The sequence below is a fragment of the Antechinus flavipes genome, chromosome 2 (genome assembly GCF_016432865.1).
Source record: "Antechinus flavipes isolate AdamAnt ecotype Samford, QLD, Australia chromosome 2, AdamAnt_v2, whole genome shotgun sequence".
Lineage (NCBI taxonomy): Eukaryota > Metazoa > Chordata > Mammalia > Dasyuromorphia > Dasyuridae > Antechinus > Antechinus flavipes.
The window spans coordinates 185,784,513-185,801,056 of NC_067399.1; the positions used below are offsets into that span (position 1 = coordinate 185,784,513).

At 36.9% G+C, this 16,544-nt stretch overlaps 1 protein-coding gene across 2 annotated transcripts in view; it reads right to left on the reverse strand.

Annotated features, from left to right (window-relative positions):
• Positions 1 to 1,663: 1,663 nt before the first annotated feature.
• KBTBD11 (kelch repeat and BTB domain containing 11) overlaps positions 1,664 to 16,544 on the reverse strand; it is a 47,543-nt gene continuing 32,662 nt past the window's right edge. For both annotated transcript variants that reach the window (XM_051976000.1, XM_051975998.1), the window contains one exon: positions 1,664 to 7,799. In XM_051976000.1, coding sequence (XP_051831960.1) covers positions 4,679 to 6,907 — 2,229 coding nt within the window. In that variant the 5' untranslated portion in view covers positions 6,908 to 7,799 and the 3' untranslated portion in view covers positions 1,664 to 4,678. The remainder of the gene's footprint in view (positions 7,800 to 16,544) is intronic.

The window sequence follows — 16,544 nt, forward strand, 5'->3', positions numbered from 1 at the left end:
CTCAGATGGCTTCCCCCACCACTCCCCTTATTTTACATATGTTTTATTGGTCAGACAATTTTTTCTATACCTATTTTTGAAGTTTCCAGAAACAATGTTACTAGACTAAACAGAACAACAAAAGGATACCCTAGGCTAGAGGACCTGATCCATTGGCTAGGTCTATGTATTACTGTTTAGTCCAAACATTTCAGCCTCAGAAATGATCCAGGAAGTCAAAAATTCCCTCAAATAAGACCTTAGATCATCTGCTCCAGATTGTAAAATTCACTGGCAGTTCACCCTATCCAGGCCACTCCCCAGGTTGCTGGCCCAGAAAGAAAAAATAAACTGTTCTCTAGTGGCATCATTTGTTCCAGTATTTGTCCTAATGTTTAAGACACTTTAAACATTAAACCACACTTTAAAAAAACATAGATTTAGAGGTTATCTAGTCTGTGTCATTGTTTTATGAATGAGAAATTGAGGCCCAGAGAAACTTGTATGAAAGATCACACAAGTAGTTAAGTGGCATAGCCAAGATTTAAATCCAGCTTCTGACATCAAACCCAATGCTCTTTCTATTGTTATACTGTTTCCTAAGAAGACTATTTTCTTAATGGGCTGATAGGTTACTATTTGCAGATGAAATTTGTTAGCTTCTATCCTTTAATCCTCAACTTCTAGATCTCTAAGAGTTTTGAAGAGTCATTGAAAAATCCAGCAGATGCTATTGTAGTGATACTGTGACTACTAAAAGTACTGCAATATATAATCATATTCCTTGATTGTGTAATTTTTAATTGACTAGAGATGTCCTATTCTAAGAGCATAGGTCATTTTTTTTTTACTCCAGTGCTTTTATTCCTGCTATCTTTACTCATCCATTTCAGACTGTGGAAATGCTATTCATCTTTTAAGAACAACTTTCATATCAACTTTTTCATGAACTCTTTCCTCATTCTCTTCATCAAGAAAACAACTCCAGATCCCAATGTATAGCTCTCTTAAGGTAATCACCACATTCTATCTTCTATTCTAAGTAAATGTGCATATGTCTGATATCCTCTTTCAAACTGTAGGCTTCTTCAAAGGATGGGGGGGGGGGCACAGAGACAGAGGGAGAGGAGAGGGAGAGAGTAAGAGAGGAGAATAGGGGGAGAGAAGAAAAGGGAGAGGGAGGAGGAGAGGGAGAAAGGAAGAGGTGAGAGGGAGAGGGGGAGAGAGAAAGAAGGAGAGGAGGAGGAGAGGTGAGGGGAAGAGAAGAAAGGGGAAGAGGGGGAAATGAGAGAGAGAGAGAGAGAGAGAGAGAGAGGGAAAAAGGAAGAAAGAGAAGGAGAAAGGGAGAGAGAGAGGAGGAGAGGAGGGAGGGGAGGAGGAAGGGGAAGGGTGAAGAGGAGGAGGAGGAGGAGGAGGAGGAAGAGGAGGAGAAGGAGGAAGGGAAAAAAGGAGGGAGGAAGGGAGGAAATTAGTTTTGTATCCTTCCAAGCCCTTATCCAAGTGCCTTCTACTTAATTGCAGAAGATCAATAAATATTTGATTTGTTTTTGCTTAATTCCCCATTAGTTTTGGGAGATCCCAGAATGAAAAAGCTGATCACCAATGCAAATAGGGAGAATCCTAAGGAACTTAATGAGTGACAAAGGCACTTTTGATATAAGAAAAAAAAATACTTTTAAAGCCATTTTCAAAAACCATTTTCTTTATTTACACACAGCATGAAGTGTGAACATTTTTTTTCTCAAAAAATATGAGTTCATTTCAAACCTTTCCTCAAACTTAATGGAACAATAGCTGGAGTTAAATAACAATAATTATTTACTTCCTGTCTGGATACTTTCATTGATTTTTTTTTTTTTTTTGCCAGGATGGTTTAATATTTTAGCATGAATGTTACAGCTTTGGAGCAAAAATACTAAAGCTCAAAATAAAAGATTCATTTAAGTGGAATCTTTAACTAGTTCCATTTTTCTTACAGATTAAAAAAAATTCTTAATGCCTTTTGTTTCCAACAAATGACTAATAAAGTCAAACAAGGCTCATTTTTTTTCTAAGATGATTAACCAATTTGCCAAGATACCAATACATGAGTAATCATTAGCAGACATCCAATTACACCAGAATATATGACCAACTGATGTTTTACATTCCATTTCTTTAAGACATGCACAAGGTGAGCTTCAAATTGATCATTTCTAAATATACCAGAATATTGACAGTTTTGAGGCTCAATAAACCATTGGTTCTGAAGATAAATGTAACCAAAGCAAACAGTCCTAGTAGCTCCCGCAGTTAGCAACTCACATTACCCAACTAGCAAGCAAAAAGACATCACATTTTTAATTCAATAATATTCCAGCAACTTTTTCAAATACACATTTCCTGATGTAAAACAGAATCTGTGAACATTTAGTCTATGATTATGAGCATATGCTTTACCCTTAAGCTCTTGGTAACTAGAAACTATTTCTGCAATTTTGAAAGGTGTTATTAATACAGCATAGCATAGGAGATGGACTAGACATGTAATCTCATTGGTCTAGGGAACTGTCAGATAAGGAAACTTCCTTTACCAATGAAAGCCTATGTCTTCACTTTAATTTAGAATTTCCTGCAACACCTCTTACAGGGTTATCTAATAGAATACAGCTTCTTAAATTGTGGTTCTAGTTTGGAGTCTCATAACTAAATGTGGGGTTGCAAAATTGTATTTATTATCACTAAATGTTCAATTTGTATATTTATTTAATATATCTATATGCCCTAAGTCAGATAAAAATTTCTAGTGTGAAAGGGGGTTGCAAGTAGAAAATGTTTAAGAAGCCCTGGTATAAAATACTTAGAGAATTAAATGACTTGTCCAGGGCCTCACAATTTGTATGTCACACTTGAACTCAGGACACAGTGGCATAAAGGTCAGTTCTCTATTCACTACACCACATGGCTTTTAATATATTGTAGTATGATCAGTAAATTCAAAAACAGAATAAAATTCTTTCAAATTATCAAAGTAATGTATGTCAAGGTAGACTTTTACTATTCTATTTGTAACTGGCAAATAGATACATTTTTTTACTAGAATCTTAGATAATAAGTAACAAAACATATAAGATCCTTCAGTGTGGATGTATTCATTATCACTGTGTAGCTGAAGTTTTGGAGTAACGCTGCCATATTTTCTTAGAATAATATTTGGTAAAAAAAAATTAGTTTGCCTTATACATATTTCAGAATATGAATTAAATGTTTTAAATTAGACATAATTCAAGCATTCTGATGAGATTTTTGTTTTAATTCTTTTAATGACTGAAAAGGAATTTTTTTTTTGTTTTCATTTGGTTTAGACCTGTAATTTCACTAGTTTAGAGGATTCCTAGCACAGGGACTCTCTACTGATGCAGAACTCTAAATTATAATTTATTGTGTTACTTGGAGGTACTGAAAAGTTAATGGCCTCATACTTAGCATGTGTCCAAAGCAAGACCAAAACCAATTCTTCCTAACTCTAAAGCTGGCTTTCTATTATGCCCTATTCAATGTAATTTTATCATTTGAAGAAAATGAGCCCTCTCAAGCAAAATCCAAAAGGGGTATTTTATATACACTTAGGTATCTTATTTAAAGAGGAGGGAAATTGTCTAGTACAATGAGCCTCTCTTCAATGTCATTATTTTTCCCTGCAACACATGAAACATTTTTCCAATTACTCTCAGGAAGGAAGTCTTTTATGTAATTTTTCAGGATATTCTCTTCTAAAAACATTTATCCTCTCAAGATTTAAAATCAAACAGTGGTATATGCCATTATTATGCCACAGAGTAATTAACAGTCATTACTTTAGCTGAAACTGGAATGACCTCATGCCAGGGCCTAAGTCTGTTTAGTGAACTTTTTTCTCTGCTGATTTATTTCTATTATATGGCACAATTTTTTTAAAAAGATGCTAATCATTAAGTATTTAATATTTTTTAGGGTCTCAACAATTTATTTTGTCTTTAACAGGCCCAACAAAGAGGGTCTTTTGTAATTTTGGTAGCATCTAGCTTTTTGCCAGTTAGCAAGGATCTAAAAGCTTTTCATCATTTTTGTCTACAAAAATTTGAACTTCACACAGAAAATCAAAAGTGGCCATTGTCTTTCATAGAATTGGCCAGTCTTCCTTCCAGGGGTGCCACAAGAAATTCATTCTGGTCCTGTTCATTTATCATTAGAATACTGACATTCCCTCTATATTCCAAATATGTGGTAGTTAATAGTGCCAGTTCACAATGAAGCCTGGCTTCTTAACCCCTGCACATTCCTGAGGCCCTCACTATACATTCCAACATTTTCCCAATAACAGTTCTAAAGGTTACTTTCTGGTGCCCCCTTATTTGCACAAAGGAAACCTGTCTTGTTTTTAATGGTAAATTTGATTAATCTGATATAGACTGCATTTACAACTAGTCCCATCAAGTAAAGACAAAAAGGATTGAAGCAAGGGAAGTAGAGAAGACTTTGGGGAAATATAAAACAATACTCTCCCCAAAATTTATGGCAAGCCTATATTTGGGAACGCTTAAGATCCCACCTTTACAGTCTTGACCTCCTTCCTCTTTCCCACAGCCCTCAACTCTTTTCCCAAAATGGCCCTTGGACTACAGGGAACCATGCACTTTTGAGCTGGGGAATCTGAAGATTGTCTCTACTCCTCCTTCCCCTATAGTACTCCAGCCTCCCCTTTGTCTGACCTCTCTGGCAGAGTGAGCACAAAGGGAAAGAGGACCCCTCGAGCATCAAAAGGGGCTTTGAGCTGCTCCTGTTCGAAGACTCCCTTCTGCCCACCATCCTCACCAGGATCTCCTTCTTCAGAGAGGCTGAAACGCCATGCCCCGGCCCTGTTCACACAATAGATAGTTCCATCGAGGGCAGTGCAGCGGAAAGGCTGGAGCCCCGATGCCTCCCCAGGAGGTCTCAGGTTCGAAGCGCATTGACTCCAGCGCTTAGCCAGACAATGATAGCGGAACACGTTGACCCCTCCACTACCACTAGCTGTTGAAGTTCCGGCTACCGATTGAGGTTCACCTCGTGCCCCGCACAGGTCAAAGCGATAGATGAAACCTTTGAGGGCTACCATATCTGCAGAGCGCTTGCGGCTGCTACTACAAGGACACTCCTGCCACTCGTCCCGCCGGGGGTCGTACTTGAGCAGGCGGTAGAAAAGAGAGCCGCCCGAAACATAAATCTCTCCGTTGCACGTGGTGGCTTCGTGGGCCACTGCAAAGGCGCCCTTGGGCAGAGGAGCTACGGTGCTCCAGCGGTCTGCGCGAGGGTCGTACCGCTCCACACTAAACAGACACTCACCACCCACAGCATAGAGATAGCCGTCCAGGGCCAGCAGCTTCAGCTGGGAACGGGGCTGGTTCAGGGACCTTACTGTGGTCCAAGTGTCAGTCACTGGGTTGTAGCAGAAGACCTTGTCCGACAGGCGAGCCCTCCCCTCGGGTCCCCCTTGCAGGATGCCCCCGGCCAGGAAGAGGTAGTTGTAGAGGACGCACATGGCACATCCTTTGGCATTAGCCCCCTCAGGCAGCTGAGTCAGGACCTTCCACTCCTTGTCCGCTTCCTGGTAGTAATAGATGACCGACTCACTGTGACCTCCCTCCTCTTCAGACGAACCTGGGGCTAGGGCTGGAGGCGGTGTGGGTGGCTGCTCTCCAGGCGACAAGACAGAGGCTGACGGACTCTGGGGCCGGCTGCTCTCTCGACTCTGGGGGCGGCTGCCCACCCGCTCAAAAACGTCATTGATCTCGGCCACCAGGAGGCAGCTGCGACCGGCCTCCATCCTGCGCTGGAGGATGAGGTCTCTTTCAGAGCCTGTCAGGCGGCCGTAAACTGACGGCTCCCTCAGCACCTGGAGGTAGTTATCGCTCATGAAACGATAGGCAGCCTCCCGGAGCTCGCTGAGCCTCTGTTGCTTGGCCAGGGTCAGTACTTGGTAGCAGTTGCTAAGGGTGAGCTGCGCCCGCATGGCGTCAGTGGCGCACTGCAGGGCGCAGGGCATCTGAAGGAAGCGCGCCCCGGCTATCACCTCGGCCACATTGTCCTGCTTCACTTCCCCCATGTGTCCAGTGTACAGGTAATCCACCAGAAGCCGCAACGCTGCGTAGCTCACCCCCTTCACCCGCAGGATCTCCCTAGAAGAGCGCGCTCGGAAGTAATCGCTCTTGGCAGCTAGCACTGACTTGTGCGCCTGGATGCGACGTCCAGCCACTTCGATCACCAAGTCCGGTTCTTCTCCCAACGCGCCACTCGTTGGATCGCTCTGGCTGATGCTGCAGATGCCGCGGCGGTTGCTGCTGCTGCCGCCGCCGCCCCCGCCCCCGCCCTCCTCCCCCACACCACTTTCCCGGTCCCCAGGCTGCAGCGGTTCCTTCCTGGGCTGAGCTTCAGGCTGGATACAATAAGTGACAGGCCGTGGCGGCGGTTGAGTTGCTCTGCTGTGGTCTGCCCTTGCAGCCTCCTCCTCCTCTTGTCCCGACTCTTCGGACGTGGCATTAGAACTGTTGATTTCCCACTGGTTTTTCACTACCCGATTTCCTTTGCAAGTAAAAGAGGGGGGAGAGACTTCTGAATTCTCTGCCGCGGAAGCCGCAGTTGCACAAGATTGTGGTGGAGATTTGTTTAGGGAGCTAAAACACAAGGACGAGCTGAGACTGCAGGGCGTGTGTGCTGAAAGCTCAGTCGCTTCCGCCCCATTGGTTCTAGTCTCTCGGCACTTTTCTTCAGTTTCTAAGTGCTGAAAGTCCTCTTCCTCAAGTGTCGGAAGAACAGATTTTTGGTCCCCATTCTCTCCACTTAATCCTTTGTTAAAGGTAACTCCAGATTTTGACCCATTTACCTTGCCATCCCCTGAGTATAGGACGCAAGAAGCCACTGAGTTCTCCATGGTCAGTTTGTCTCGGCTGCTGTTCGACCTCCCACTCAAGCTTAGCAACAATACAAAATGATCCTGGCTTTTGTTGTTGTTCAAGGTTGACAATTACTTTGGGGTTTCTTGCTTCACATTCCTTTTTTGGCACATAGTCAAATTTCAGTTTCCACACTAAGCTTTTCACATACTGGTAGTTCTTCCTCTTGACTCTCTTCACTAGACCTAGCTGGGTGTGTCAAACTCTAAATGCACTCACTGCTGAACTTTTGAACCTCAATAACTTCTTCATTATAATACTCTTTATTTGCTAAGGAAGGTATGGGTAAGGTCCCGCCCTGGGTGGTATTGCTCAACAAAGTTCTGAAGTTACAATCAGTTTTTTGGTTATTGTTATTTTTTAAAATAGTTCTTTCTTTGCAGAAGTGAGTTATCAAGGTAGAGTTATCAAGCCAGGACATGCATTTTCTTTTGGCGAATCATTGTTTATCCACTTTATCATTTTTCATTTTGTGGGACTTTCCTTATATTTTTGGCGAATGCACATCCCAAATACTTAGGCAGTGTAGAACAGAACTCAGGATTTCAGCCTCTACTCATTGGACATAGTCTCAGTGAGTTTTCACTGAATGCCTTTCAGTGTTTGGATTAGTGTTTATAAAATGCCAACCAACATCCTTGTATTCTGGTAGAAATTAATGTCTTAACCTATTTGTTACTTTTGGTTTTTAATCCAGATTGTTACCTGGACTCTAACATAGAGAAATGTAAATTCACAATTCATTCTTTTTCTGGCTTTTCAAAAACAATTACTTCATGTAATTGTATGTAATCAGAATCCTTTTTTTTTCTTCCTTTGTTGGAGCATCAGGTGTTTCCCTGGGCCTCATCACTTCATGTACTTCTTGTCCTGTTGGGGAAAAAAGTCAACAATAAAAATGCTTGAATAGGCACTTTTGCTAGACTTCCCAGGGCCCTTTTGTAATGAACCTCCATAAAGCATTCAGAACTGGATACATATAGTAATAGAAACTCTTAGGAAAAGAGATCATAAATTCCCTTGGATATTTCTTAAGACAGTTTATTTGTACAAAATGTTTCAGATGAAATACTCTCTTGGAAACAAGATTTAGATTTTAGAGGAATCTTATTCTAGTCTAACTCATTCATTTTACAGATTTGTAAACTGAGACTCAGAGAGATAAAGTGACTCGTGGAAATTCAAACAAGTAGTAAACAGTAATGTTAAGATTCAAAACCATAGAGTGACTACAAATCCAGTATTTTCTCCACTATACCATTCTTGCTTCTGATGAAAGTCAAGTTTTGGTTAGTTCTCATTTTTATATCCATTCAAATTATCTGTAAAAATAAGGAGAGATATGAAGATAGAAGATAGGTAGAAACTATAGTAGACACTCATTACTAAGAACTAAATATTGAACTATGGTGGTTACTAACTTTCAACTATTAGAGAAAGAAAACTTGGCTAAAAGTTTTACACAGGATTTTTTTATTAAAATGTCACATTTATTTCTTTGTGGTTTTTTTTTTTTAACTCACTTACTACAATCAGTTTCCAGATAAGTTGTTTTCAGATGCTGTCTTGAATTGACTTCCATGTATATCACATATTTAATACTCTCCAGAGACCCCAAATATTAATTCTGTTTAAATAGTTTTTCAGCAAAATCACTCTGTGTCCTCACTTTTTACAGTTGTTTTGCAGCTGGTGCAAATATGAAGGGGGTGAGAGAAAAGAATTCAACTAATCATGCCCTCAGGACAAATGTTGGCACCTTGCATACATACTATGAAGTGAAATTGAATTAAAACACAACACTTTTTTTTCTAGATTTTCTTTTAATCCTTATTAAATTTCCTCAAAATACATAGAAAGGTGCATATCATGTCAATTCTTTGAGGAAGAGAATATTTCAAGAAAATTGAATTTTGTACTTTAATTGCAAAGTATTGTGAGGTAAAGAAAAGTGTATCAGCTTAAAAACATTTATGCTAATTAAATGATTAAATGGTTTATCTTTTGATGTTATTATTTTTCTTATTTTCAATTTAGGAAAGACAATATCTTCCAAACTCTTCAATATCTGGCTCCAACTTACCTTTCCAGGCTTACTAAGACATGGGCTCTTTGGTCTAGTCAAACTGGTCATCTAGACATCCTTCTTCCAACACTAGCCATGTGACCCTGGACAAATTACTTGATCTCCATTTGTCTCAGTTTCCTCCACTGTAAAATGGAGATAATAACAGCATCTATCTCCCAGGGTTTTTGTGAAGCTCATAATAGGATATTTGTAAACTGCTTAGCACATAGTATATACTTTGTAAATGTTTCCTTCCTCTCCTTCCTTCCTTCCTTCTTTTTTTCTCCCCTACCTCCATCACACATAGCACTCCATCTCCTAAAATCCACATGTCTTGATTCAGGTTGTCACTCATTCTTGGAATGTACTTTCTTCCGGCTTTTTCTCTTAGAATCCCTAGTTTCCTTGAAAGCTCACTTCAAATGCTATCTCCTGAATCTCTTGAAGTCTTCTTGATCTCTCCCTCTCCCCATTTTTATCATCCCCCCCACCCCCCTCCACACACACATACAAAAACTTGTATTTATGTAATCTGTCTCACTATACAATGTAAACTTCTTGAGAACAGAGACCATTTTCTCTTTGTGTATCCCCAGTACCTAATATAAGTAACTAGATTGCTCAGTTAATGAGCTACCTGGCCTGAAGTCACTTAGAAAGATTAATATTGCTGAATTCAAATTTGGCCTCAGATACTATCTGTGTGAATTTGGGCAAGTCATTTACCTCTGTTTTCCTCAGTTCCTCATATGTACCATGAACTGGAGAAGAAAATGGAAAACTACTCCAGCATCTTTGCCAATAAAATATCAAATGGCATCAAGAGTCAGACAAGACAGAACAACAACCTTGCACCATTTTGCACATAGTGTATATCATTTTGTTCTGACCTTCCATGCTGAAAAGACATCCATTAATCTTAAAAATTTAAGAAATCCATTTTTTAAAGCTTGGTTTTATCTGAAAGACTTTCCTTTTCTTCCCCAAACATCCTCATCAACAACAAATATTTTTAGTCTACTTACTATGTACAAAGCTCTGACCTCTTGACTACTATAATCTCAAGAACAGGAAACACCAATCTGTGGTGTAAATAGGTAAAAAGACATTATTTAGGAAAATAAGAAACCTCTTAAATATTTATTCAGCTGTACCATTGTCTGCTTTTGATGAATACTTTCTATTTAATCATTATGATTTTCCATGATAGGTTTTTTCCTAATGCAATATCTAATAAAATAGGAAGATAAGAACATAAGTACTAAAATATTATTTTGTAAAAACCTTAAAATTCCTATTTTATTTTTTGCTTGAAAAGGATAAAGGTTTATTGTTATGAGGCATCCAGGAGACATGAGTTTTGAGAGAAAGTTATAAAAGAATTTTAAACTATGATTAATATAACTTGAAAGATATTTATATAATAATATTTGCAATAAAAGTTATATGAGATAACATCTCATATCTATTTTAATGTTTCATCTATGAAAAATTAATGTAAGATATCATAAACAAAATGGGAGTTGATCTCCAAATTTTCCAGTTCTTTCCCTGACATTGCAAATATCTTTCAAAATTTGATTTCTAAAAATTTGCTTTTGGCTACAAAAATAAACAAAAAAAAATCCTCCTAATCTATTTAATGTGCACACCATGACAGAAGAAGAAAATGTAAATTTATTGATTTAAAATCTAAGTAATGGGGAGTTTTATACAAAGAAAATGAGCTCAAGAAGTCTTAATTAGATAAAATCAGAGATATCACCTTGACTATAAAAATATTATATAACACGATGCTAAAACTGTGATTGCAAGTTTGTTTGTTTTTCTTTTTAAATAAGGATATTTTATTTAGTGAGGGGAAAAAAGAAAAAATTAGTTTATTTAAATAAAAATGCTTGATTTTTTTGAAGTTTTTATTGTCTATATTCAAATAAGTTATTATTAAGTAGCAAATGTTTTGCTTTGTTTTGTTTTGTGGTGACACTGAAATAACCACATTTTTCTAGCTGATCCCCCATGACCTAGTATGTTAGTGGATTGGAATATGGCTTGTGGCTCTCTGCCAGAGTGCAATTGCCTCAAGAAGTAATCGAACAGTGACCTTGGTCTTATCAAACTGTGCTCTAATCAGCTGAGTAAATAAATAATTTATATAGCACAAGCACTCCTATTTCAAATCTAATTTTCCCCTGTAAATCTAGATGAAATTATTATTGCTCCTCAAACATAAGTTGTTGTTTTTTTTTTTTTTTTTTGGGGGGGGGGGGCAACAATATTAGCTTCTTGCAAATATATGTTAATTTTAAAAGATAATGAATGATCAGTCTTAATACTGAGCACTAAACTGAGTAATCATTATTATACTTATAAATCAGTATATAAGAAAGGCAACATGTAGAAAGTGATGATGATTTTATACTATTTTTTACCCTAATAATGTTATTTTAATATCTGCTTCCCATAAATTCAACTGCCTCTCTCCTTCTTCACATTCACATACCTAGTAACTAGAATGAAAAGTTATTTTTGGAAATGCCTGGTTGGTCACCTCCTCTACAAAATTCTCTGTCTCTCTGTCTCTCTGTCTCTCTGTCTCTCTCTTACTCTCTCTGTCTCTCTCTGTCTCTCTCTCTCTCTCTCTCTCTCTCTCTCTCTCTCTCTCTCTCTCTCTCTCTTCTCTCTCTCCTTCTCTCTCTCTCCTTTTTTAATTTTTGGAGTTGTAAATGGATTAAGATGGGAAATATGACCAAAAAAAGTTCTAAAAGTTTACACCACTTCAATTGGCTTAAACAAGTTAAAACAAGTCAAAACCAGTTCTGGCCAGTTCAAAATAGTTCTGTTGATTTACACCAATTAAAACTAATACGAAGAGTTGAAAACATTTAAATCCAGACCAATCCCCTCCCCCCCACTCCCCCCCCAAAAAACCCAGTTAAACTCAGTCAAAACCTACAGGTTAAACCCAGCCCAAACCAGCTAAAACCTACTAAAACTGGATTAAAAACCTGTCAAAACCTCTTCCAACTAGTTTAAACTGGTTGAAACCAATCAAAATCACTTCAAGCCAGGTTAGAGAATTTAAAACCACTTTAAATCCATTAAAAAACAATTCAGATCAATCAAAATTTGTTAAAACTAATATAAACTGGTTCCAGTCAAAATTACTTCATACCTTTTTTTAAACAAGTTAAATCAGTTCATATCTGTATAAGTTGGTTGGTCAAAATTAATTCAGTCCAGCTTAATTCAATTAAAAGCAGTGAAAACTGAGTTAGTTCACCCTTCTAGTAAATACTGAACATGTATTTGTGTGTGTGTGTGTGTGTGTGTGTGTGTATGTGTGTGTATGTGTGTGTGATTCTAATAAAAAAGCACATTGTTTCCCAACATTAAGTTTAGATCTGTCCAGGTCAAGTCATCATGAACAAGGTATAGTAGAATTAAAGACTGGAAGCAAATCAACTGGATTTATCCCTTATTTCAAGAAAGAAATCATTTGTAAAAGATAACATTTAAAAATTTGGGATTAACATAAGATTGTTAGATTTAAATTCAGAAATGCCTGCTTCAAATTTTACTTCTGACACATGCAAATTGCAAATTTGCATAAATGTGTGTGTGTTTGTGTTTGGGGGATACCTGTGTATGTATGTGTATATATATATACACACATATACACATATACACACACATATATAAAATAGATACACATAAATTTAAAATTATATGTAATTATACATCATATCTCTTCCTTATATAAGGAGTGTATTTGATTAATGGAAAAGTTATTTCTTAGACCTCTTTTTGCACACTTAAAGTTACTTTACAAGGATAAATTATGTTGATAAAACTGTTTTATGAGACATACACCAATAGAATGGAATGGAAAAAAGTTCTACTTTTGGAGTCAAAGGCTTGGATTTGAATCCCAATTTGCTTGTCCTCAGTTTGACCATAAGCAAATCATTCCATTTCTTTGGACCTCAGGTTTTTCATCTGTAAATTGAGAGGCCTGGATTTGTGCCCCCAAAATTCCAGCTCTAATTCCTGTGAGTTTCCTTTTAAATTCTTACAGTCAGTGCTCAGTTTGTTATCTATATTAATGGAAGAGAGTGCTTCATTCACTGATCTCATTTGAAACATTTTTTTTAAATCTTACTTGAACATTTAGAGACCTTAAGGTTTCACAGTTTGAAGAAAAAACAAATATCACCTAATTCAAGTGCCATTACTCTCTCAACACCACTCCATCCCATCCCTATTTTATAAATGAAGAAACTATGATGTCACATCATCTTCAATTTAATTTTGAGATCATCAAGCTATCAATCTGGTCTGATTCTTCTTTTATATCTCCCATTCTTGCTAGCGTATGACCTTATTCAATATGTGTATCCAGTAAATATTTGCTTCTAATAATAGAGATTATCTGCTGATAATTTCAACATCATTTGTACTTGATTTTGGAATTCATTTTGTGATTTTGAGATGTATATATGTATGTATCTATGTGTATGTATTTAAAGCAAACCTAATCTTATCATATTTTAATTAAGTAAACAACAATTACTTTGTATTTTCTGAGTTCATACAATAGGCTGCTCATATAGTTCATAAGCTTGATTTAGATTTTCAAGAGCTTGTTTGTTTCCTCAGTAATCTTTTAAAAATGATTCCTAGTGCATATGGGCTAGGTGACTGGAGATTTCAGTGTATCGGTGAATGTATATGTCAGTGAAGTAATTGTAACACAGTATAAGATTTAGTGAATTATCTAACCAAAAAAAAAAAAAAAAACCCAAAGATAGTAATTTACTTATGACTAGTTAGTTTGTGTCATATCAAATTTGAGTATGTCTCCTAAACTTCAGTCCCAACATTAACTCACCATTGTAAATTGTAAACAAATCTGTAATGAATTAACTCAGAATCACAGAATTTAAGAAACTATATAGTCCATAAATAAACAAAAAACTCCTTTGACAAAACATTCAGGGTCTGTATACTTTTTCTTGAAGACCTCCAATGAAAGAGAATCTACTACTTCCTAAATAATCCCTCTCACTTTGAATAGCTTTAATCATTAGAAAGTTATTGTTAACATTAAACTGAAATTTACCTCCTTGCTATTTCTACCTATTGCTCTTTTGGGTTCCAACAAAATAAATTTCATTGTTCTTTTAAAAAATAGCCTTTCAGATACTTGATATTTCCATTGGCCTCTTTTAAGTCTTTTCCTCAAACAAAACATCTTCAGGACTTATAAATGATCCTCATGTTGCTTGGTCTTCTTGTGTCCTTTTACCATCCTAGTTATTCTTTTCTGGATACTCCATAGCTTTCCAATATTCTTTCAAAAATATGGTGGATATGACTGAACACACAGTTACTCCAGATAGTGATTTATGAGAGAAAATACAGTGTGATCAACATTCCCTCATCCTGCATCTTCTCTCTCTCTTAAATCAATCTTATGTTAAGTTTTCTGGCTGCCACTTTAGGATACTGAGTTTGCAGCCCACTAAAAATCAAAAACAGTTTATAACTATCTAATCATGTCTTCTCCAAAGCCTCAAGTATAGGCCTGGCAATATGTTCTACAACTATGTTAATAGGGATTACTTTAGATTCCTTAAAGATATCTGCTTAAATGCTATAGGGTATGGGATTTATTTTGGATTATTGAAAGCCAATCCAATAGTTTCACTATTCCTATCAAAGGCTTTGAGTATGAACCCAGTGAAAGTCCAATGACCCAATACTTGATTCAGTGTTATTCAACATTTTTATTAATTATATGGATCAATTCATAGAAATGAGGCCATAGGGGCCAACAATGTTTGGTCCTTTTCAGAATTGTTTGTAGCCTAACACTTTACGTTTGATAAGTGTTAGGAAGGTGACTGCTAGGAGAAAGGGGATAATATAAAGTAGACAGGTGGCATAGCTAAATACTGGACATGCACACACATGTATATATGAATGCCTATGCACATATATACATATATGTATGCATTATATATATATATGCTAAAATCTAGAAAAATTGGATATACTAGAATAAGATATTTTAAAAGGCATAAATATTAAGTTCTACAAAAGAGTTTTTTAAAAATCGGCTATATATATTCAGCATGGAGAAGGCATAGCTAAACACAAGTTTCTGTGAAAAATATATCAGAACTGCAAACTCCAAATCTCAATAGTGTAACAAGGCATGAATATACTCTTAGACTACAGTAAGACAGACAGTATCCAGGAAAAAAAAAAAAAAAGGAAGGCACAATTCTTTTGAGCTGATCCCTAGGTTAGATCACATGAAGATTATAGTGATAAATTCTGGGGCAGCATGTTTTAGGGGAACAAGCTGAGATAATTCTAGAAAAGGGTTCCTGGGATTGTGAAAATTAAAGATCATATATTAAAATAACCTGGATGACCTCAGAATGGTTAGTCTGAAAAAAAATTATCATTATAGAAATGTGACAGGGGCAGAGATGAGAATATTATAAGCTCTCTTCAAGTGATCTTTAGAATTATCTTATATAAGAAGGATTGGTTTTCTTCTGCTTAGCCTCACAGGGCAGAATTTAGGTGAAAAACCGGTGAAAGTCATAGAGGGACAGATTTGGGCTTGATATAAAGAAAAATATTTTAGCCATGAGGTCAACTTTTGCTATAACTGGAAATCTGAGAAAAAACTGAAAAAAACCTTGCTAGCAATGCTAAAGCAGGGGGTTTTGTTCAAATCTAGTTAAACTGAGAGTCTTCCTGGATTCTTTAGTTCTATGAAACACTCAGGATTAGTGATATTGCATTTTGTGGGGAAATCTAAAGATAGCTAAGACTTTTCAAGCTCCCAAGCTCAGTATCCACTATGATGATCTTATTTCAATGCATAAGAATAAAATCCTTTATTAAAGAATAAAAAATGCTTTCATATATGGAAGGTAGTGATGTAAAACTTAATTTTCAGCTAAACCTATGTAAAATCTGAATAATCTTTCATGTTTTTGCTCTGCTCTGTCTATGTATTTGGTTGCTCAAAGTCTGAAAAACATTTAGGTTTGCCAATTTGCTGCAATGTATCTTCATAAGTAGGATTCTATTAAACCAGAATAATCCTGCACAGTTCCAAAAACAAAGCAGATGGTGACAGCAGAGGATAGGACAATATGTACAGGACTGCTTATGTCAGAGTGTAATCCATATGCTTGCATGGGGGTCATCTAGAATTAAAATAGTAGGCTAAATCTAGTAGCTATATTTACATGACATCCAAAATTCCTTAGAGGAAAAAAACATTTAACAGAAACATTGTAAAGGAAGCCATTTGATTAAGAAAGAGATTAATCTCTTAAAAATACATATAACATTTCCACTCTTATGAATCTACCAGAGGAAACCCTTTTGTGTCTTCAAATGACTTACAGAAGTAACACTCTTTTTGCCCCCATCCACACCTCCAATCTAAACTTGCATTGGCAGATTGAGTTCTAGATGGATAACTGCTGCTACTTTTAAGATAACCCTATGGATGATTA